General features: G+C 48.7%; 1 protein-coding gene across 1 annotated transcript in view; it reads right to left on the bottom strand.

Moving 5' to 3' along the window:
- Positions 1–2,861: 2,861 nt before the first annotated feature.
- The window catches only part of Hlcs (holocarboxylase synthetase), a 142,859-nt gene continuing 121,457 nt past the window's right edge, over positions 2,862–24,263 (bottom strand). Inside the window, exons 5-9 of the mRNA XM_051150284.1 lie at positions 13,506–13,573; positions 11,182–11,342; positions 5,819–5,933; positions 4,036–4,249; positions 2,862–3,068 (exon numbers count right to left, since the gene is read on the bottom strand). Coding sequence (XP_051006241.1) covers positions 2,897–3,068; positions 4,036–4,249; positions 5,819–5,933; positions 11,182–11,342; positions 13,506–13,573 — 730 coding nt within the window. The 3' untranslated portion in view covers positions 2,862–2,896. The remainder of the gene's footprint in view (positions 3,069–4,035; positions 4,250–5,818; positions 5,934–11,181; positions 11,343–13,505; positions 13,574–24,263) is intronic.

Below are 24,263 nucleotides of genomic sequence, written 5' to 3' on the forward strand. Positions count from 1 at the left end.
AGGGAGTGTTAAAACAAGATTGAGCCTGAGCCACAGTGAAAACCCTAAACGTTTATTTTGGTAGACTTGCTTTATAGGCATTGGTTTATAGTCATTCTTTTCAGAGATGAATCTTTGAAAAGCTACAAAAAAAAAAAAAAATTTACATTTTTATCTCAAAGATGCATAGTGATGAACCAGGACCGAGGATGTCCCATTTCTGGCAGGTTGGGAAGCAAAGCCCCTAAGATCCTCTCTTGCATTCTGGAGCTACCAGGTGGGACAGGCCAGGGGACGACCACACTGTATGACATCCCACACTAGGTGTAGTGGGATGCCCAGAGTCTGTGGCCCCTCACTGGGTGTGTATCTTCCCAAGCCTCTGACAGGTTTAGGGTTGGGGTCATGTCGCTGAGCATGAGAGCAACAGGACACAGGTCCACCACTTCCAGCCCTCCCTAGGGTTTCATCATCGCTCTAGCTGAGCCACGTGGAACCCATTTTTTGCTGTGTGCACCTTCCAACGCCTAGGGGAGTAGGCACGTTAGCAGCATTACAGCAGGAGCAGCCTGCTTTACAGCACACATGCAGATTCCGAGCTAGGTGGCCACATCTCAAGGTTAGGAGACAGTGAAGTATCCCCTGAGACTGACAGAGTCCCTGCAGCTCCTGGCACACAGCAGCTAGAGCGGCAGCCTTCCCAGCCCCATTAGCAGGATGCTCTCTACAATGTGGAATTTGAAGTCTTTGGTTCATGTGAGGCAAAGCCAGGCCAATGGAAAATGCAGATCTGCTTCAAGGCTATTTTGTCTCTCTCAAGACAATGGAGCGTCATGTCTGCGTAGGCGAGAGCACCCCTAAGCAGTGTGACTACTCAGTGGCCGATCGCCGTGCCCAGAACATCTCTGTCTGCTCTGACATGACCACACTTTCATTAGTTTTAACTTACAGAAAGGAAATTAAATGATAACATTTTTTCCCCAAAGTAGAACTATCCAGAATAGGCCTTCAGTTTAAAATAAAACATAGCATGTTTTTCATTAAATAATCCCCCACAGAAATGTAAAATGTAACAATGGCCGTCCTGAGAGAGACGGGCCTTACGTTACAAAGTCTGAAGAGTGAAGCTTGCAACGCCAGTCTGGGGATCTTCAGTCTGGATGACATTTTACAGACATCCTCTCAAGGGTCAGTCAGTTTGTAATTTTGGGGCGGTGTAGAGTTTTACTTGAACTTGCATGAATTAAGGAAAAAAAATCTGAACTAAAAAAGTTACTTTTAAGTTCTTTTAAAGTTACATTCCCTGGAACACAGGTCAGGCTTGTGTCATTCGCTCTGATATTTTTGCTTCAAATAGGGCTGTCTGTGCTAGGCTGAAGGTAGATGGATTTTTTTTTTTTAGGCAAAGTTTCTCTGTGTAGCCTTGGCTGTCCTAGACTCGCTCTGTAGACCAGGCTGGCCTTGGACTCACAGTGATCCGCCTGCCTCTGCCTCCTGAGTGCTGGGATTAAAGGCGTGCGCCACCATGCCTGGCTTTGTTTTTTAAATTTTCTTTTGTTTCGTGTTTCTGTAGATGGATTTTTATACTGAGAACCTCAGGTGTCTGGAGTTGGCCTGACTACACAAGACGTGGATAAAGATGGTACTCATTATGGTGAGGGGATCTTGTTCAAAGCTAAGTGTTCTGTCCAGTCGCTTCCTTTCCACTAACTCGGTGCAAGTGGCAGGAAGCAGGGAGAGCAGGCAGGAATGGGGTCTCTCAGGCTGGCAGTCAGGGGTATGCCCGCCTCCCAAGCCCCACAGAGATGGGAGGTGTGTGGGGAAGCACGGCCACATCTGGAAACAAACCTGGAAAGGCTTCCGTTCCTTTGTTCTTCCATGGAGATTTTTAGCACATCCGATTCTGGCCATCTTCCTTTAAAGTCACACACGCATGTGTAAACACACACTCACTCACACATACATACACCTCTCCAAACTGATGGCTTTAGTGTCAGTATCTTTCTTCCATGACAACGTAAGGAAATGGGTGGCAGAAGACCGTGACTACGGTGCAGTCCACACAGTCAGTCCTGCTTGAGCACCGAGTCCTGTGGGAACGCTCTACTTTTACCAAACAGCCTGCGCCTGCGACTAGTCTGCTTAAAAATTCCGAGAACCCTCCCTTGTGTGGGTAGAAGAGTGAGCCCGCACCTCCATTGGCCTGGGCGAGCATCTACCTCCAAGGAAGGTGTCATCATGGCTTAAAAGTCTGCGAGGTCATGGCAACTGCTCGCGGCAGCTGTTCTTCAGCCCAGTGTTACTGGACTGCCACAGCAGAAGAACTTCAAGAAAAAAACAAACAAACAAAAACAAACAAAAAACAACCCCCAGAAACAAACCAAAACCACAGTGCCCGCCGTGTTCCGGGAGGACCTCTGACTGAGCGCTCGCCTGAGCGGAGGGCGTTCTTTGTGTCAGCAGCAGGGCTGAAGGCCTGAGCTACTTGGGAAACATCTGCACTGTCATCTCACTGCTATTTCCAACTTCTGCTCCTCGTTTTCCCCAGTAAACACAGGTCGAAGCCCCGTGTGGGCAAGAGCACTTTCACACTGTGCAAGGCAAACTGAGCTTCCAAGCTGAACTGAATCTCCACTCAGCCCTCACCAGATGCATCTTCAAACACCCATTAAACCCACAGGGATATATATGTAAACAAACAAACAAACCCCAAACCTGGGGGCGAGGAGGTGTGCAGGGAACCAGCAACCTGAAGGGTTAACACATGGCACTGGCCTCCGACTCTGCTTCAGTTTCCCAGGCCCTAGGCAGTCAGAGACAAGAGCCACGCAAGCAGAGTGCTTGGGCAGAGCTCCCTTTGTTGTTGTGGCTTGCCGCCGAGGCAGATCCAAGCTCTCTGCAGGACTTGCGCTCCCAGCTACTGTCGCTTGGGCACAATGAGGTTTCTCAGCATGTCGAAGGAGTTGCCGTCTGGATGTACAGTCACAACCCCGACGTCCTCTTGATGGACCTGCAGGAACCCAGAGTCATCAAGGCCCACGATAGACACCTGCGGCCCCTCGGCGCTGCCCAGGCGGACTTGCTGACCACTGAAAATGAAGCACACAGGCACAGCGGTCACAGGAGGCAAGGGAAGGCTGGAACTATCCATTACAGGGACTAGGGTCCTGGGGACAGGCTGAGACTTACTTTAGCGACCTCTGACCTTCTCTGTCCCTGTGAAAACAGCGATAGAAATGGGCAGGGACTTCTATGGACCACATCAGGTTGCCTCTGATCCTACTACTGGTGATCTGTGCCCCTCCCCACCCTGAGCTCTCTAAACACGATGTACAAAGAGACAGGAAAGTGGGGGGGGGGGGCTATTTGAGAAACAAAGGGGTAAGGAGGGGCAAGAGAGGGCAATGGGGCCAGTGAATATGACTAAATTATATTGTAAACATGTGTGAGATTTCATAGCAAAAATCTACTACTTTTTCAGATTAATATGTATTAATTAAAACAAAGAAAGGGGGAAAAAAAGCAGTATATAGGAACAGGCAATATGGCTAGGCAGTGAGGTACTTGCCCACAAGCCTGATGACACAGACTCAATCCTTGGAACCCATGTGAAAATGGGAGGGGAAGGCAACTCCACCAGGCCTTCCCTCCTTACGTTCAAAGACGCTAACGCTTTGGAAGGGTAGACGCTTGTCTCACACACGTGTGGCTGTCCCACCTCAGTTGCAGGAGGACTCTGGGAGCTGAGTGTAGACTTAGTGGATCCTGGGTGCAGGTGTGGCTGCCACTGATGCATGAGGGATCCCGCTTTGAGATCTAGAAGGTTCTACCTTCGGTGTGACTACCGGCCTCTTCACAGTTCACACCAAACCTGCTCTAGATGCTCTCAGTGTCACGTTCTGCTCCTGGCTAGGCCAACTTGTTTAAGTTTGTGATCACTGCACTTTCCCCCCAACATTCCCCTACCCCCAGAGTTAAAAAAAGAAAAACCAACTATCCAGACCTGCGCTCGGCTGACTGCCAGGAGCTGTGAAAGAAAGCGCGGCGGGCACTGACCTGTGCACCCAGTATTTGTAATACAGCGGAAGGACGCCATTGGGCCCCTGGTCCTGAAATGTGTCTATCAGTTTCTCCAGCACAGTTACGGCCCTGGCTATGAGGCAGTCGGCTCGTAAGGGCTCCAGGCTGGCCCTGTGTTGTCTGTTGTACTCTGCGATGAGGTCGTTGATGCATATGGTAGGATTACTGTTAGTCACATTAAATCCACAGCCTGGACAAAACCAAACAAATGATTAAAAAAAAAAAAAAAAAAAAAAAAAAAGCAACCTGACATCATTAATGGTTCTCAACCTTCCTGACGCTCTGGCTCTGTAGTTCCTCATGTTGTGGTGACCCCAACCATAACATTATTTTTGTTGCTACTTCGTAACTGTGATTTTGTTAGTTATGAACTGTAACGTAAATATATGATATACAGGGTATCTGATATGTGACACCCCCCCCAAGGGTCGCGACCCACAGATATGATATACAGGGTATCTGATATGTGACAACCCCCCCAAGGGGTCGCGACCCACAGGTTGAGAAATGCTGTTCTGATAATAGTGCAATTTCTCCCAGCATTCACAAAATTAAAAGTCTGAGGGAGAATAATGCTACCATTGCCATCATCTTGGAGTCTGTCTTACTAGGAGCTGGAACATTCTGTTGCTAACCTGAAGCCTGTCCCTCAGGACTCGCCAGCCTCCAAAAGCACTAAGATGCACCACAGGACCACATCCCCAACACCATACGTTGGCTTCCGGGAGCGATATCGTGGCCACGGTCCCCGCTGCTTAGGGCCTGAATGTAGCACAATTACTCCCTTAAGTAAGTGGAGCTTTAGAAGTGAGAAGCAGCTTGACTAGAAAACTGCTGCCTGCTGGAAGCCGGGCTGGGAAGGGGCAGGCCTTGTAGACATCTGGGTACACATTTCTGTCTGTTGCTGATTTCTGAGTGACCAGTGAGCTCTACTGGGAATTAGGGGAGATTGGTGGTTGGTCCTAAGTGCATCTGAAACTGTTGTGGCGCCTCCTCCTCCCTGGACGCACTAGGGTGAAGCAGCCCCTTGAGGTTTTTGTTTTTCTGAAGGTTAAAGAGGGATTTTTTTTTTCCATGGCTGGGAACGCAAGGCCAGCGGCCGGGAGTGTCTTAGCTACTGTCATTTCTACTCCGTTACCGTAATAAGCAGAAAAGCAGAGACTGGGGCTGCTGCCCACTCTGGCCTGGGTTTTCCTGCATCACGGCACATAATCAAGACAATGCCCACAAAGACGCTTACCAACACTATCTGGATTCTCTTTCCGGGTGATTCTATGCCGCGTCACGGGGACAGTCAAGCTACCCACCACAGACATTAACTTTTTGCTCATTATAAAATGGGAGGGTGTTTCCTCCCACCATTTCCAGCTCTGTGAGCAGCACAGAGAGACATCTGTGAGGTGTGACACCAACCTGGCAGCTTCCACTGCCCTTGAAGTGCTCGTTCACTCAGAAATAGGAGTGCATAGGACATTTACATTTCTGTTGTTTTAGTATTATTAGAAAATGCTGGGGGAGCTGGGGCATGGTGGTGCAGGCCTCTAACCCTAGCACTCAGGGAGACAGAGGCAAGAGGATCGCTGTGAGTTCGAGGCCAGCCTGGTCTACAAAGCGAGTATAGGACAGCCAGAGCTACACAGAGAAACCCTGTCTCGAAAAAAACGGAGGCCAAAAGAAAGAAAGAAAGAAAGAAAGAAAGAAAGAAAGAAAGAAAGAAAGAAAGAAAGAAAATGCTGGGTGAAAGGCTTTAAAAACTTACCGATAAGGATATAAAATGTCTCTCCCATAAGCGTTGAGTTAACCAGAACCCCACCAATCTTCATGACGTCACCATAATAAATATCGTTGGGCCACTTCACTCGCAGGTTGATATCCTAAAAGCAAATCTGCATGTTAATTAAGCAATTGGCCACAGGGTGGCAAGCAATGAACCAGAAAGATGGGACCTGGTCCTCTCCAGCTTTAGACAGCCCATCACTTTGTGGGGTGTACCACAGTACCTTTTAAACTTGATTTTATGTGAATGGGTGTTTCACCTACATGTCTGTCTGTGTACTATGTGCAGGTCTGGGGCCATGAAGGCTAGACCTGTTGGATCCCCTGGGACTGGGGTTATAGGTGGTTGTGAACTGCCACGCAGGTGCTGGGAATCAAATCCAAGTCCCCTACAAGAACAGCCATTGCTCTTAGTCACTGAGCCGTCTGCCCAGCCACATGGAACACAGTATTAAAGTGCCTGCTGTATCGAGAAGGTAAAATACCGACGGAACATACCAGAACACTCCCTCCGTCACTGTCTCTCATTATTAAAATACCTTTTGCACAGATATTCCTGTGGCTCAGGGTTGCGGATTTGAGGCCTGCCGGGGTAACTTTGTGAGACTCCGTCTCATAATTAAAAAAGAGCAGTGGCCTGGTAATATTAGGTTGGTGGCAGAGCACAGGCCTGGGAAGGATGGAGGCTCAGTCTCCAGTACAAACAAACATCAACAAGAACAAAGCCCCAGCGTCTGTAGATGTCTTTTTTAAAAAATGTAAGTAATTTATTCAGATTATATTGTTATCTCCTCACTTGTATCTTCCCATCCCCCCCCCTTCATGCTATTCCCCTCCTCTAGGTCTGTGGCAGAAGGGAACCTCTTCCCCTCCTCCCCCAACCCCCCATATGGCCACAGCCTAACAGGTCTCATCCTGGTAGCCTGCTTACCTTTCCTCTGAGTGCCACCAGGCCTCCCCACCAAGGGGAAGTGGTCAAATAGGGGACACCAGAGTTCATGTCAGAGTCAGTCCCTGCTCTCCACACAGCTGTGGAGAATGTGGTGTCCACTGGCTAGATCTGGGTAGGGGGTCTAGGTTTACTGCATGCATTGGCCTTGGTTGTTGCAGTAGTTTGAGCAGAACCACCTGGGTCCAGATCCGCCAGCCTTAATGTTCTTCTTGTAGGTTTCTAGGACCCTCTTGATCCTTCTATTTCCCCATTCTCCCTTACCTCTCTCACCTGGAGTCCTAATAGGAAGTCCCAATATCTATCCCAATCTCCTGCTAAGTAAAGACTTTCAGGGGACATCCCTGTTGGGCTAGTGTCCAATTATAAGTGAGTATATACCATGTGTATCTTTCTGAGTCTGGGTTAACTCACTCAGGATGATCATTTCTAGTTCCATCCATTTGCATGCAAATTTCAGGATTTCCTTGTTTTTAATAGTTGAGTAGTATTCCATAGTGTAAATGTACCACAGTTTCTTTATCCATTCTTTGACTGAGGGACATCTAGGTTGTTTCCAGATCCTGGCTATTATGTTTAAGGCCGCTATGAACATGGTTGAGCATATGTCCTTGTTGTGTGGTGGAGTATCTTCTGGGTATATTCTGAGGAGTGGAATAGCTGGGTCTTGAGGAAGCCCTATCCCCAGTTTTCTGAGATAGCACCAGATAGATTTCCAAAGTGGTTGTACAAGTTTGCACACCCACCAGCAATAGAGGAGTGTTCCCCTTTCTCCACATCCTCGCCAGCATGAGCTGTCACTTGAGTTTTTGATCTTAGCCATTTTGATGGATGTAAGATGGAATCTCAGAGTCATTTTGATTTTCATTTCCCTGATGACTAAAGGATGTTGAACATTTCAAGTGTTTCTCAGCCATTCAATATTCCTCTGTTGAGAATTCTCTGTTTAGTTCTGAGCCCCATTTCTTAATTTTTTTTGGTTTGGTGGTGTTTAATTTCTTGAGCTCTTTATATATTTTGCATATTAGTCCTTTGTCAGATGTAGGGTTGGTGAAGCTCTTTTCCCAGTCTGTAGGCTGTCACTTTGTTCTGTTGACAGTGTCTCCTGCCTTACAGAAGCTTCTCAGCCTCATGAGGTCCCATTTATTAATTGTTGATCTTAGAGTCTGAGCTATTGGTATTCAGGAAGTTGTTTCCTGTGCCAGTGAGTTTGAGGCTCTTCTCCACTTTTTCTTCTAACAGATTTAGTGTCTCTGGTTTTATGTTGAGGTCTTTAATCCACTTGGACTTGAGGTTTGTGCATGGTGATAAATATGGGTCTAATTGCATTTTTCTGTATGTAGCCATCCAGTTAGACCAGCACCATTTGTTGAAGATGCTATCCTTTTTCCATTGAATAGATTTGGCTTCTTTGTCAAAAATCAAGTGTCCATAGGGACATGAAAGGTGGGGGACAGTAGAACTATGTAAAATAATAAGAGCCATACAATGGGGGAAAGGTTTAAGAAGTGATGGAGTTGGGAGGATTTGGGAGTGAAAAGTATGGGGGTGGGGGAGGGAGAATTAACCCAAATGAAGGGACTATAAAAAGGACATGAAAATCTATAATGTTAACTGGCCCCCCTTATCTCAGTATTGGGCACAGGTCACCCCTCTATGAGTCGGGGGGAGGGGCTCCCAAAGCAACAGAGGTTATTTCCACTTGCCCTTGGTTGCCCACCATAACTAAATAGTAAGACCCTATATTGAAGACATCACACACTCCAGCTGCAGGGCAGTGAGAGATCAACCTTGAGCTTATGGGGAAACTCCCTGTCTGGCTGGCTAGATTTCTGAGTGCCAGATGTGCTATGTGGGCGAATAGAAGAGCAACGACACCGGTAGTCTTATCCAGAGCTGGGCCCTGACAGTGACAGTAAGCACCTGCCAGACAAGGTGTGCTCACTGGTGCAACAGTGGCACGACTGTCACGTGGCAACCAGCCATTTTATGAGTGGATTGGAGATTTTCTTCTTAGGAGAAAATTCACAACCAATACTGTAAGCCTGACCAAAACCGCACGACTGCGGAGGTCTCGGGCACCAGCAGGTGGCCTGTTACAGGTGTTTTACTAAATGGTCATGTTGTCTGACAGCCACCATGTTTACAGCTCTGTGAGATCTGTGCTTCTCTCAACCCTGGTGAGAGACGCTTCTTTCTGTAGAAGGCAGAGGTTGATACAGAAACCCACAACCTGCCCAAACACTAGGAATAAGGGGCCCCGAGTGCTTAGCCCTGGGTGGATGTCGTGAGAAAGGCCCTACTTTCTCCAGGCTCAGGGAGCATCAGACAAGACGAGGCAGAAGGAACCTAGGAGTCGGAGAAGAGGGAAGACCTCTGTTACACTGTCTTCTGTGGCTACCTGCGTAAGGCTAGACCAGCCACACATCCGGGCGCGATGGGGAGGAAGGGGGGTCATGCAACCCCACCCTGGCCGAGGGGCTGGTACAGCGGACAGGCACTGAAGCGGGGAGAAGCATTTCTCTTTGGGGGTTGTCTGACCATCAGATGGTCCCGCACCCACGCACACACATGGAGTAGTCACTGGACTCAGTGGGTTATTAAAACAATTAGAGGGAATCAAGTTGAGAGGGAGATGTGTTAGGGGAGCATCGGGGCGGGTGGGGTATGATCACAACACATTGCATAAAGGCAAAATGAATAAAAAATTGAAAATAGCTCCACTCAAAATGGAAGTCATATCCTCCAGGTAAGGGCGAGGCTGGCAGCCTTGGAAATGGTAAGAATGCCAGTGGCAATTATGTCAGGTGCACCATGGGCAAGCTTGCTCTCCCGCTCCCCGAACCCCTGGCGCTACCTCTGTACACAGCAGCAGCTCAGTGAAGGCACTGAGTTAATTAGTGAGGCAGCAAGGTCAGAGTCAAAGCCGCGAGGAGGTGATCAGTCTTACTTGTGTCCTAGGCTCAGCATGTGACTTGCTGAAAACAGACTGTCACACTTACTGCGAGGGCTAAATGTGCCTGGTGCTCCCAGAAAGCATTACACTGTCAGCGCTCAGCTCAGGTGTCTTGAGGGTCTGTGATACTGATGGGCCCAGAACTAATCATGCAGTCATGATGTGGGGCAGTGGTCATTCACGCTGGTCAGTGACCTGACCTTGTAGGTCAAAGTGGACCTCGGAATTCTCAGCATCACTTGGAAAGCAAAGACACGTGTGCACTGTCCACGTGGGCAGAGACAGGGAGTGGCAGACAGCTTAGACACCCATTGAGAGCTGTTTCTCACATCTCGCTTAAGGAACCAATAAGGCCTTTAAAAACAAACAAATAAACAACCTCGATGTAAGAACTGAAACTGGGAGCACTGCAGGGAGCACCTCCTCACGGCCACAGGAGAGTGCAGCAGGAGCACTGCAGGCACATATGGAGTGGTGACAGGCATGGAAGAAAGGCTCCTTTTGCTGAATCCATCGTTCTCTTTTCCTGTCTTCCTTGTCTCTTTAATAGTGGACGCTACAGTAGTCTGAATAGGAACATCACCCATAGACTGATGATGTGTTTGAGAAACTGGTTCCCAGTTGGTGGCACTGCTTGTGGACGTTTGAGGTGTATGGACTTGCTGGAGAAAGTATGTCGCTGGGCTCTGAGGCGAAGGGCCTGACCTGCTCTACTTCCTGCTTGTGGCTGAGCATGTGTAGCTTCCTGTTTCTGCCACTATGCCTGCTGCTTGCTGCCATGCCGACACTGACCTTCTCCCTGCTGAAGCCGTATGCCAGAATAAACTCTTTCTTCCAAAAGTTGCCATGACCAAGGTCACAGCAACAGAAAGGCAACCAATAAGGAAGGTGGTGCTGGGAGTGGGGGTAAGACAGGTAATAATAAGGATGCCGAGCTCACGCGTCCTTGCAGTCAGGGAAGACAGCACCAAATGAGCCTGGCCGTGAACTCCATCACCCATAGACAAAGAGCAGCTCTTCTGAGTGGAGGTGACAGTCAGAGCAGGTGGGAAGAAGTTATTTAGATCCATAAAAAAGCCCCATTCAAAGCCGAAAAGGCAGAGCTTCCATCCAGCCCAACAGCCTGAGACGGGGCTTTCGTTAAGAGAAAAGCTTGTTCTTACTAGGATGCTAAGCAGCCTGGCAAACGGCCCCGGAAGGGATTGGGATTGGAGGTCAAGCTCTGTGGAAGAAACCACCCACAGCAACACGGCAAGTGTGTCAGGCAAGCACTCTGCCCCTGAGCTGTGGCCCCGCCAGGACTACCGACTGTAAATGGTACCACACGTGCTTTGGTGACAGCTTTGTGAAGGGCAGTGCCAATGATGCAAACACAGGCTACAGACGGAGAGGCCAAGCTGGACGCTCCACAGGAAGGGGAGGACAAGGAGGCTGCACATACCTCATACTCTGGGACGGACCGCACTGCCTCCACGACAGCCAGGGACATCAAGTGCTGGACAAATGGAATCCTCTGTCCCAGCTGTGACCTCAAGGGAACCGAGACCAGCAGGGTGGAAAGGGCACACCCCACAGGGCTCAGCCAGGCATTTGGGCCCCTTCCTGGAAGACAGAGCCATTGAGAGAGCCTCCCGTGTGGACACCCCAGAAAACACTATCTCAAAGCCTGGTAGATGTCGGACTTCAGTCTGTTTGTGCTTAGTGACCCACCTTGAGATTCTGGGGCTGACTTAACAAAATAAAGGTGCTCGGGGCTGGCAGGAGAACTCAGCTGGTAAAGTACTTGTCATATGCGTGTGAGGGCCTGAGCTCAGTCTCCAGTGCTCATACGAAAACCTGGGCCTAGGAGCGTGCTGGTGTGTCCTTATGACACCAGTGTTGTGGACGCAGAGACAAGCCGGTTCCTGGGGCTCTCTGCCTGGGACAGTTTTAGCTGAATCTGCAAATTCCAAGTCCCAAACAGAGAAGGGGGACAGCTCCCAAGGAACGACACTGAAGGCTGACCCTGGTTTCCACATGTACACACATACACACACGTGCACCCCACCACCATGAAGCCGCAGTTGAAACTTAATGATTGTGACAGCAGCTTCTCTTCTGTGCTTGACGGTTCATGTCTTACAGCGTCTGCGTGCTGTGCTGACACACGGTCGTGTGGAAGCTACCGCAGAGAAGAGACCCTTCGTGTAGCCCTGGCTGTGGAGCCCACGTACGCTGAAGCCAGAGCTGAGCCTTTAGTAATCGTGGCATTATAGGCCTCAAACTGGTTTTGAGTGCTGGGATTCAGTCTGGAGCTTTGTGCATGTTAGGCAAGTCCCGGTCTGAGCTGCAGACTGAATACTTAAGTTGAAGCAATCCCTGGGGGCTGCAGGGACGGCTCCGTCTGCAGTGTACTTACAGCAGGACCTGGGACCTGAGTTCAAATCCACAGCATCCACATGAATGACCAGGCAGGGGGCTGGTAGACAGCTGGATGAATAAAGTGGTGACACACAAGCATGAGGTCACTTGGGACACAGAGAAAGGGGAAACCAGGTGCTGGCTGTATGGACCAGCGAGAATTGGTAAACGCCAGGGCCACTGAGAGACCTTGCCTCAAGAAATAAATAAGCTGGAAAGTGACCAAGGCTCCTGCATACACGTGCACCGCCCCCCCCCCCCACACACACACAGAGCCAGGCATGGTGCTACCCTCGGTGTGACCCAAGTGATGAAGAGATGCCGGCAAATAGGCAGATGTGGGGCTTGGTAGCCTGCTGGTCCAGCCTACAGCTGAGGTTCAGGTTCAGCGAGAGGAAGACACTTCACACTGACCTTCTGCCTGCACACACAAGTGCATACACACCTGCATACATGTGCAATACAGAGTAATGCATGGGCATGTATCACAATACACTCACACATGTATACATGCATACGCACATACATGTACACACACACACACACACACATGATCCCTGATAGCAATTCTCTAAGCTGCTACTTGTTTTTTAAAATTGAAGTTAGGAAAAAAATAATAATAAAAATGAGAGGCATATCTTAATCAAAATTCTTCTAAAGTATCTTTCAAAGAAATATATATCTACATACACATGCATATATACATATGTCATGTCAAGTCCCATAGCTGTTATGCAATATATTTCTCTTCTTTGCCTTATGCTCAAGTAAAAGAATTGGCGAGCAGCAAACTCCCATCTCTCTGCCCTGAGTGAGGAAGGGATGTGTGTGGCCTGGTGGTGGCTGACAGAAACATGCCCCATGTTCCTGTAAAGGCTCCTCCATGCCTCTTGCAGACACTGCCAGGGTCTCTGCCCTTGCTGGTCCCACCATGGCGCTGGGAGGGTGAGGATGCTTGGTCGGCCAGCAGCAGGTGGTGGGAACCCTGCTGGTGCTGATCCAGTGCCAGCTGTGTCGGGGGCCTCGGGGTATGAGGCTTCGCTGAGGACCCTCGGGAGAGTAAATGCCTTAGAACTTTGTTTCCACCACAGCTCGCAGGATGTACGGGGAACACAGGTGCCAGGTGTGACAACCATCATGTGCAAACACTGCATAATTAGCGAACTGTGGCCTGGGAGAACGCTTTGTTCTACTAGCGTCAATCTGGCCTGCTCCTTTCCCCCTGCCCCATTTCAGGGGGCTGTTAAAATGGAAAGGTTCTAACTGGAGTCGTCTCAGGGTTCAGCACACACCGAGCTCTCCAGCTGGAGACTCATGGATTTTCGGGAAGAAAAATAACGGCAATGATAACAAAAGTTGACTGACCTTTGCCCTGGGTCTGCCGCACTGCAATGGCGATTAAACCCATTTCCTGTGGCATCTCAAACATCAACCTGCAAACGGTGGGAAAAACTGGTCAGGTAGAACGGATACATGGAGCAGGGCCCACAGCCTGGGCAGAAGAGGACGAGTGCGTACGTGTGTGTGCATGGTGGCCGGGAAGGGCCAGCGATCTGCAAGGCTGTAAAGACGGAAGGGGGGGGCGTGCTGTTCCCTCCACAGCCCTTGGTGGGAACCAGCAGGGAAGGGCAAGAGAGTGGCAAGGGCAGGGGAAGCTGCATGGCGGGGCTAGGTTTGACTGACCTAGGATACAGTTCCTTGATGGTTTTATTAAGTTGTTTGTTTTCCCTTACACTGTACCCACCTTCAAGTGACAACCACAATTCTTGACATTTGCTTCTATTTACAGTGAGTTTCTGTTCCAGCGCGCACACGTTTCTGATTACTCAGAAACCCAGCGCGCTGGCAGTAAAGTGTTTAAGAGATACCCCCATCCCATGAGAACTAATTATGCTTTAACTGCAGTAAATAAATCAACACCTTTTGAGAATTCCCGAGAACCCTGGGTCTGTTTGGGCTTCAGTTCTGCTTTTAAAATAGTTTCGTTGAAAAGGATAGAAACTTCTCGTGGGAGTTAAACAGCAAAGGGAACTTCTGTACTCCTCTACCTGACTGGCCTATATTAAGGGTCAAAAAAGAAAGGAAAAGGAAAAAGTGCGCACACACAACAAAGTCCTTCCCTCTGAGTCTCTCCACCAGTATGTATCAGGACACTCCTCTACCTCCTGCAGCTGCTGGTCTGGCTCCCAGCAGATAGAGTTCAGGGCAGGAGGTAATAACAGCCAAAGCCAAGCTTTCTCTTCTGTCAGTACAGTGGGGCAGTCTCTTTCAATGTTATCTGTCATCTATGCATCTATGTATGTGTCTACAAATCTATGCATATCTATTTGAGTGTATGTATATATCATCTATACACCTATGCATGTGTACTTATATATGTTTAGGCTTTTATGAATCTATATATCTATGTATATCTATATGTGTCTGTATGTGTGTGTGTGTATGCATGTATGCATACATGTATGTATGTATGTATGTATGCATCTATCTATCTATCTATCTATCTATCTATCTATCTATCATCTACCATCTGTAGAAGAGAGGGGTTGAGCAAGGCCTAGGGCAAGCCGGTACTCTGTATTAAGAAGAAATTACAAGTCCGTCTGAAGGGTTCTTCAACATTCTTGCAACATTAAAGCAAGTCTGTGCTTTGTGTAGCTCTCCACTCTCTCCTACGGGGTACAGGAACCCCAAGAGAAGAAACTGATTAGAAACCAACACCTTACTCCTGTCTCCCGCATCCCCAAGGCGTGCCATGCCTATGCAGGGAGGAAACCTCAGGGCTCTTTGTTTGTTTGTTTGTTTGTTTGTTTTTTTAAAGGCCGGCTCCATGTGCCTTTTTCTTTTCTTTTCTAAGATTTGTTTATTTATTATACAGTGTTCTACCTACACATTAACACCAGAAGAGGGCACCACATCTCACTATAGATGGTTGTGAGCTACCATGTGGTGGCTGGGAATTGAACTCAGGAGCACAGACAGCGCTCTTAACCTCTGAGCCAGCTCTCCAGCCCCCCAGAGTTCTTTGTAAGGGGGACATCAGGCACTGTTGGGCAGGGTCTGGCTGGTGCAACAGCGGGGTCTGCCTCATAGCTGCTGGGGCAGAACAAGGTACTTGGGGGACCCAACCTGTGCCAACGCACGTGAAACACATATTCACAGTATTGCTCTTGAGCCAGGCATGGTGGCGCACGCCTTTAATCCCAGCACTCGGGAGGCAGAGGCAGGTGGATTGCTCTGAGTTCAAGGACAGCCTGGTCTACAAAGTGAGTCTAGGACAGCCAGGGCTACACAGAGAAACCCTGTCTCGAAAAACAAAACAAAAGAAACACAGTTTTGTTCTTGGACACCATGAATAACCCACTGAGATGAGTATGCCTACCCACCCTGGGCACCACGAACAAAATGCCCCCTGCTTGCGCTGGCCAAGCAAACAATCCTCAGAAGGATTCCATGTCCCATGGCAGAGGTCACACTGACTTTCAAGAATCCCTGACTCAGGGTCCCCTTCCTGAGGCCCAGGCTTCCAGGGTGGATGAGGGGCAAGGAGGAGGGTGTGATTTAGTACCCTGTGAGCAGACCTCAGACGCTTCCGGAATGGTGGGTAATCTAGAGTGTTCTTTAAACTTGTGGACAGAAGACACGCATATGGACAGGGGTGGGGGCAGGGCTACAGGAATATGAGTGGCTCAGAAACCAAACAGACTTTTAGAACAAAGGGACGTGATTAAGGGAACATACGCACTAAACTGCTAGAGGTTTGGCAGCACTTAACAGGCCACAGAAGCGAGCAGAGTGAGTCCGCGCTGCCGAGGCCAAGAGGAAATTCTATGACGGAGACAACAGAGGAAGGAGCTAATGCTTGAGACAACTGGAGGCCGCCAGATTTGTTTGTGCTATCTGAGATAACTCTGGGGGCCAAGCCGCATGGCTCAAGGCTGACAAAGAAGCATTTATGAACTTTGTCAATGCTGCGTTTCTGAAAATGAAACTGCTGCAGTCTGCTTTAGGGAGGGAAAAAGCCCCATGGATGCACGCCATCCTTCCCGAAGACGGGAAAGTGGGGGTGGGGATCACCTAATCTTTACCTACCAGCCTCTATATTTTATTTTCTGGCTAGAAAGCTATGGAATAAAAGGGTTGGGCTCTGTGCACTCGCTGTTGTACCGAAGGGACACCAAAGAAAAGCCCTGTCTGTGCCGGACAGCTTCTGGAGCTCGAGAAGGAATCTGTGCAATGGAGATGCTCTAACGCCCATGCCGAGTGCTCGGTCACACGGCGCTCTGCAAAGACGGCCCAGACTTCCACACGGTCAATAAAGTTTTGCTAATCATACAAATTCAGAAGACAGGCCGGGAGGAACTAGTGAAAACAGCCAGTGAACAAAAATTTAAACGAAGATCCCAGTCTATCCTGGGTGGGGATCTGGATCAGCCACATTCGCCACTTAGGAGGGCAGTGAGCAGAGTCACAGTATGAGAAGCCAGCAGAACAACTGGTAGGCATTAAGGTGGCAACTCTGACACACAGACCCATGGGACACATGCTGGCCTCCAACACACACAGAACAGCAGGACTCAAAAGTAACACGCACACTTATTAATGGCTCCAGCAGGGTCAGTCCATCATGCTTTTTCAAGTCTTTCCATCATATGATCAGTTAGCGTTTAGCTTTAAAATTGCTCTTAAAAATTGTGGAAAATGTGCTATTTTAATATTAGGTAAATTATTTTCAGTTATTTAAAACTATCCTTAGGATTAAAATGAAAAGGTCTGCTTTAAAAGTAAAGAGGAGCCAGGCGTGGTGGCACGCCTCTAATTCCAGCACTTGGGAGGCAGAGGCAGGCTGATCTCTGAGTTCAAGACTAGTCTGGTTCTGTTCAGAGCAGAGCCAGTTGTGGGACAGCTGGGCTACACAGAAAAACCCTCCCTCAACAAATAAATAGATAAATGAATAAACAAATAAATAAACACACACAGAGAAACCCTATCTCAACACACAGATACTGCAAAGACAGCAAGGAGCTAAGTGTTCCACAGTCTTCACGCTGCCGTACTGTACACACGTCCAAAGGACACTGACACAGTGAGCAGGCCCTCCTGACGCCCATGGGTGGACACCGACACAGTGAGCAGGCCCTCCTGACGCCCAAGGGTGGACACCGACACAGTGAGCAGGCCCTCCTGACGCCCAAGAGTGGACACCGACACAGTGAGCAGGCCCTCCTGACGCCCAAGAGTGGACACCGACACAGTGAACAGGCCCTCCTGACGCCCAAGGGTGGACACCGACACAGTGAGCAGGCCCTCCTGACGCCCAAGGGTGGACACCGACACAGTGAGCAGGCCCTCCTGACGCCCATGGGTGGACACCGACACAGTGAGCAGGCCCTCCTGACGCCCATGGGTGGACACCGACACAGTGAGCAGGCCCTCCTGACGCCCATGGGTGGACACCGACACAGTGAGCAGGCCCTCCTGACGCCCATGGGTGGACACCGACACAGTGAGCAGGCCCTCCTGACGCCCATGGGTGGCAGCTTTGTTATCTTTCCACAACGTCTGACTCAGGAACTATGTTCGATGCTTCTAGAACTAAATCTTAAGGAGTACTCAGAGAGGAAAAGGATTTGAGTCACAGTTATTTTCTTTTATTCCTATTTATACTTTGCTATATTGAGATACAACCTACTGCCAGTGGCGTGCACAAATTTTTTTTTTAATTTATAAAATGAACATTTATTTTTTAAGACCTTCTTAAAACAACAACAACTCACTACTGGTCTAATGCTATGGCACAGAGAAAAAGATCATGGAACGGCGGGCTATCCTGAAGGAGCATGCAGTGTTTGCTTGCGTTCTGCCTCTCTTCAGCCTAAGGCTAACAAGCAAACAATGCACCTAACAGATTGCTCCAGTCTGTCCTCTTGTCCCACCCAGGGTGGGCATTCTGTCTGTCCGATCACGTGTAACTGCAATTGGCGTTTCCCTTTCTTCCACCAATCACTGCTCCTTTTACATTTTTAAAGTTGTTTGCCAGAGTTGGCCTTTATCTTCGTTGTTTTCTATGGCAGTGATAACACACCATGACCGAAGTAACTCAACTGGGGCTTCAGAGGGCTACAGCGTCCATGCCGGCTGAGAGCAGGACCGGAGAGATCATAGACTGACCTGCAACTACAAGGAGAGACACACAGACCCCAAAGCCAGCCCTCTCCCAGCAACACATCTCCTCCGATAAACCTGCTCCTAACCACTCACAAACCGGAGACCAAGTATTCAACTATAGGAGCCTATGGGGGCCACTGTCATTACACTCAGAGACAGGCCACTCTCTCTCACCCTCATTCTTTCTAGCTGCTCTGCCCCTCAATCTTGTAAAAAATAACAAGCCAACCTCAGCTGTCTCTGGTTTGGTCTCTTCTGCACACACTAGACACATGCCCACTTTTCTCAGTCTCCCCTGCCTTACAGAAGGTTGCCACTCTGGACCTACATCATATTCTCTCCACCCCCCCCCCGTCCCCTCCCCTATCCATCTCTCCCTTCCCCTTCCCTCTCCCCCTCTCTCTCCCGCCCTTCCCTCTCTAATCTACCCAATGCAGGCTGGGCGCACTCAGCAGGTCCACAGGCTCTCCCTCTTTCCTGTCTAGTTGCTGCGGTGTGGGTTCAGCACGCCAGGCCTGGCTCGTCATTAGGGTGATGACCATGACCTTCACCACCTGTGTGGTAGCACTGCTGGGGTTGCATCTGCAGAGTAAAGTGTCAGAAGCAGGGTGCTGGTCAGACAGCAAGCACTTTCATGACTGTGAGATATGGCTAGACTCCCCTGCCCTGGTCTTGCATTAGCTAGAGATGACCCGCATTCCCCACATCCTCAGTGATGGTCTACCACGCATGCATGCCTCAACATAGCTTTTGCCCATTTAAAGAGTTCTTATATGTTTGGGAAACTATGATACCTATTGCAAATATTTTCCTCTAATATGTTATTTATCTTTTAATTTGGCTTACAATCTTCTACCATTTTGGGGGGGGGTGTCAAATACATCAAGTTCTTCCTTTTTTGCCTCTTGGTTTTGTTTCATGGCTAGAGAATCTTTTCCCATCCCCGAGTCGCAGAGGAATGCACTTGGTTCTTGTGTCTGAACACATTCATTTTTAAGTTTTAGATTCCTGGTCCATTTGGAGTTCCTTCCTGTGTAGGCTAAAAGGCTTGGTACAAGTCTCGTTTTATGCTTTCCCAATGCCTGCCCATCTGTCTCTGAAATGATTTTAGGAAAATTTTCATCAACAGACATGCTACCCTTTGTCATGGGGATCTGAGACCTCTCCTTCATTTTGTAGTGAGTGTCAAACGCGCTTGTCTGTTTCTGAAGGGAGCCCTTTTCTGTTGGCACCTGTTCCCCCGTCCTAATCTCCAGCACTAAGACAGTGCTGATAGCATATTGTTTTAGTTATCAGGCACGTCTTAGGGTCTAGCCGGCTTAGCTTTCCTCACTGGTTTTTTTTGGGCACTATTTCCGCAGGCCCTTTCAGATATTGAGGAGTTTTGTTTCTTTGTTTGCTTTGTATGATGCACTTTCTAAATTAATTTGAGACTTGAAATGCTTGTGAAGCCAAGCTGCACTGTGAGTGAGGAGCCTTATGCTATTCAAATACATTTCTATAGGCATTCCTATAATGTTCTTTGTCATAAATATATGTCATATATCATTTTACTGTTACTATGTACACTGAAATCTATTGATTTCTATAGGCTAATTTTATATCCTGCCCCTTGACTTATTTCCTTCATTGCTTAAGTTAGAGAATTATCAGTCTTCTAAGATTTCACACACAAGCAATCATTTCGTCTGCGAACACACAGTTTTGCTTATTTTTCGATTGTGCCTTTAGTAGGCCTTGGGTTCTGTGACCTCAACACACTAGATTTCCAATAGTTAGCACACCCGCAACACAGTAATAGTTTCACACTTGCTTAGATCTCAAGAACTAAGCCCCTGAGCCACGGAGAATGGGCAGCTCTCAGCATGAAGAAAGAATAGGCTCTTTGGCTCTTTAGAATACCCCTCATGATTCTGGACAGGATACAGTTCCCCACACCCGTCCCAATAGGTCGTCAGCAGTTCACAGCTGAAGGAGTGGAGGTCTTGGGGGATCACAGAACAAGGTGGCCTGGCTCACGGCAGAAGACCTGCCATTTCATTTTGGGCTCCTGACATGTAGCCAGGCTGGCCGTGGATTTGAGAGGCTCTTGCCTTAGCCTCTCAAGTCTCTTATTCCAAAAGAAAGAGGTGAAGGCAGAAACACCATTAGTCGTCAAATGCATCTGTGTAGGGTTACCGGTCTCGGGGATTTGTGAGCTTTTCTAGACTCTCTCTATACTTATCCCTAAACTTGAGAGAGGATTATCTTTTTTTAAACAACTGAAACAAATTCTTAAATTTGCAAAAATTAAATGCCACCCAATGTGTGGCAAGGGTTTTGATTGTTTTTGGTCCTATGCATCTGGGAAGTTATTTTTTCCTGCTTTCTATGAGTTCTGGTTTTGTTTCTTTTTTCTTTTTTTTTTTTTTTTTTTTTTCCTCCTTCCCTTCTCTCATATCTTTAAAGATAGGGTCTCATGTGTAGCCCAGGCTGGCCTCAAACTCTCTGTATAGCTGAGAATGACCTTGAACTTCTGACACAGGCATGCACCATCACTTGAGTTATGTTACTGTGGACCACACCCAGGACTTCATGCACCCACTCTACCAACCGAGCCACATTCCCAGGAAACATTTTTTTAATTTTTTATTTATTTATCTATTTATTTATTCTTAATTTTCGGTGTTGCTGGGGATTGAATGTGTGGCCTTGAGTACAATAGGCAAGGCCTCTCCCACGGAAGCTCTGTTTCAAGCATGCCAATTTTTCCTCACCAAATTTACATAAAATAATAAAGTAACAAGTTTCCTTAGTTACAGAGCCAAGGAGTTCCTGAAGCACCTGGGTGGTCAAAGCAAGTCTCCTGGAATGAGTTTCTTCTAGAAAGGGAACCCCCCCCTCCCACTCAGGTCTCCATCCGGCCCTTCACCTCAACTCCGTCTCTGCCTCAGAATAATCACTGGGAAGGAATTCTCACCCTGCCAGCTGGCCTCAAGAACCAGAGCATCTCCTGCCACCACTGCCCTCTGTATCACCCTTCCTCCTTCCTCACAGGCTCCACCCTGCCAGGGGCGAGCAGCAGAGAGAGAGAGCGATGGGGGCGGGGAAGAAGCTTAACACCAGCTCAGCCTCTAGTGCCAGGGGACAAGGGGCCTCTTTCTTCAATGCAGGGCTTTGCTCCATGACACGCCTAGTTCTGCATCCAATGCTGGAACAGGTACTCATTCAAATGGTGATTTTCCATCCCCTCTGGGCCAATTCCACTTTCTACCCATCTCTCCAGCCCTCTGAGGCTCACTTCTGCTGACTCCGATGTTGGTGGGACCACTTGCCCCACTCTTTCACTGAGCTCTTCTGCCCGCTCAGCATAGTTTAAATGTGGGTCCTCTCCTCGGCACGTCATCACATCGTCTACACGGTGCACAGCGAGCATCGCGCCTTTTTTTATTCTTCTGTCGACGGTTGGTTTTGCGTGTCCCTCTGGGTCGGCTAGTGCTTCCAGGATGGTGCCGAGACAGGGAGGCAATGACTTCACAGAGCTGCTCCTGCTGCCCCCTCCACTTTTTAAAAATTCACATTTAAAAAAACGGTTGGTTTGCTCCACCCATCACGCGTTTGCCAGGAATTGAACCCACATCACCAGGCGTGGTGGCAAGCACTTTTCCTGCTAAGTGGTATTGTCACCCCGGGGTGGCTTTCTCCATGGATGTTAGCTTTAGGCCTATGGAATCTTACCAGTTGCCAGCAATCGGAAAATACTGGCAAACTCCCCTTTGTCCCTTCAGACCCTGGCATCACAGCATGCTTCTATGGCCTTGTTGAGAGGCAGCTCCGTCCAGGCTCATTTCCACCAAGACTGCCTGTGTGTCTGCAAGGTGTCCGTCAGGGTGAGCTGGGTCTTGAGTCCACCTGCGACCATGACTGCTAGAGTTACAGACACAGCGTGGTGCGTTGAGACATGCTACCCTCTCACTGCTGCTGGAGCAGGAAGAGGAGAGCCCACATAGCTGGGGTTCTGGAAACCGCTCCCTCCTCTGACCTTTCTCCCATCTTTTCCTGCCCTTGAAAAGTAAAGTGGGTCTACTTGTCCATTTTTGAGACTTAACTGCCTTTTTTTATTTTGCCTGACATCTTAGAATAAACCTCCCATCTGTGTTTGTTAATGCTTTTCTATTTAAAAATATCTCTCTCTCTCTCTCTCTCTCTCTCTCTCTCTCTCTCTCTCTCTCCCTCTCTTTAAATTTAAAAAACACAGTACCATACTGCTAAAGGTGTCAGGAAACATGCTCAAATAAGGAAGGGCTCCAAAGACGGCCCTGCCAACAAAATGCCAGTAAAATCTGAAACCTGGGTTCAGACACACTGGGAACGTTCCAAAACTTAAGACCTAAAGAGCGTCCCTATTCCAGTAAATCAGCTTCCCTGCAAATGCCATCAAACCCCAAGCTTTAATGAGACGGGGAGTATCAGAGGAAGGGGGGAGGGGTAGAGGAAAGGGTTCGGACCAGTATGGAACTTAATTTAAAAACTATTACGAGAAGATTAATATCCCCTCCCCCAACCAAATATATAAATCTCCCCCACACATTCTGTTTCATTTTCTCTTCCCAAAAAAGTGGGGGAAAACGAAGGAAGGACGGTATCCCCAACTCATAAAACCATGACCCCGTGTGTGTGTGCGCACGTGTGCACACGCGTGCATGCATGTGTGTATGTACACATGTGTGCCTGTGTGCAGGCTAAAGGTTGATTCCAAGTGTCCTCCTCCATCACTTCTCCCAGCTAGGCTGGGCGGCCTGGCTCTGACTCTGAGTGCCAGGGTTATAGGCACGTGTGGCCGTGCGAGTGCCAGGGTTATAGGCACGTGTGGCCGTGCGAGTGCTAGGGTTATAGGCACGGGTGGCCGCGGTCTTTACCTAAGTGCCAAGGATCTGAACTCGGGCTCCTCATGGTTACACAGCAAACATTTTACATACTGAGTCTTCTCTCAGCCACAACCTTGTACTTTCTTTTTAAAATAGCAAATGCTAATTACAGGACTTTCATTCAATTTTATCTGAGCTGAAATGCCATGCTAGGTGTGTGAAATAATCCGATGCAACCAGAAAAAAAAAATACAGGAGGGATGATGGCTAATACAAAGCTACCCAGGCCGTTTGAAGAGGGACTGTCAGAGTCTAGTGAGGGTGGCCAAGGCTCACAAGCGAAGACTGAAGCTTGCTCCTGTAGTCGACATGGTCACTACAGAGGTGTGGCTTATCAGAGCTGGGCGGTAGAGGAGAAACCGACAGTGTGGCCATGTTGCTGTGCTGACCTGCCACCTCCACTTCAGGAGTTGGAGAAGGCTGGACTGTAAGCTTTCTTAGAGGCGTTTCTTGAATCTCAGCAGGAACCTTCAGAGAGGGGCTGTGAGACAGGCTGGCCCCTCCTGACAGTGATGGGCTGCTGGCTTGGGATCCCAGAGGAAGGCTTTACTAAGGGCACCTGTGGGGTTTCCCCCTTGTGGATTAAGCTCTGAGCAGAGCATGTGACACACTTAGGTCCCTAGTCACAGCTGCCCTTGCCTCCTGTGTGCCTCTCCTGAATAAGGAGGCATTCTCACACAGACTCGAGCCCTGTTCCTGCTTATCTGAGGTGCTGCTGGTTTAACGTTCTTTCTAGAAAAGAGGCCCTGTGTGCCCTTCTACCTAACGTGGTTCAGAACAGAGGAGAGCCCCACGAAGACACCCAATAAGGCCACCAATGCACCAGTGTCAGGGTAGATGATGTGACTGTCTCCAGGTGAAAAGGTGCCAGAGTTATCTCTGTCAATAGGCAGGTTCACAGATTCCTGAGGAAATACTCACTCTGGGACGCACTGGCCTGGGGACAAACTCTCCAGGAACCACTCTCCTAATGATAAATTCTTTCATGTGAGTGCTCTCCTGTGGAGCCCACTCTTCTGTGGGGGATGCTCTCCTGTGAGGGATGCTC

The sequence above is a fragment of the Acomys russatus genome, chromosome 8 (genome assembly GCF_903995435.1).
Source record: "Acomys russatus chromosome 8, mAcoRus1.1, whole genome shotgun sequence".
NCBI classification, from domain to species: domain Eukaryota; kingdom Metazoa; phylum Chordata; class Mammalia; order Rodentia; family Muridae; genus Acomys; species Acomys russatus.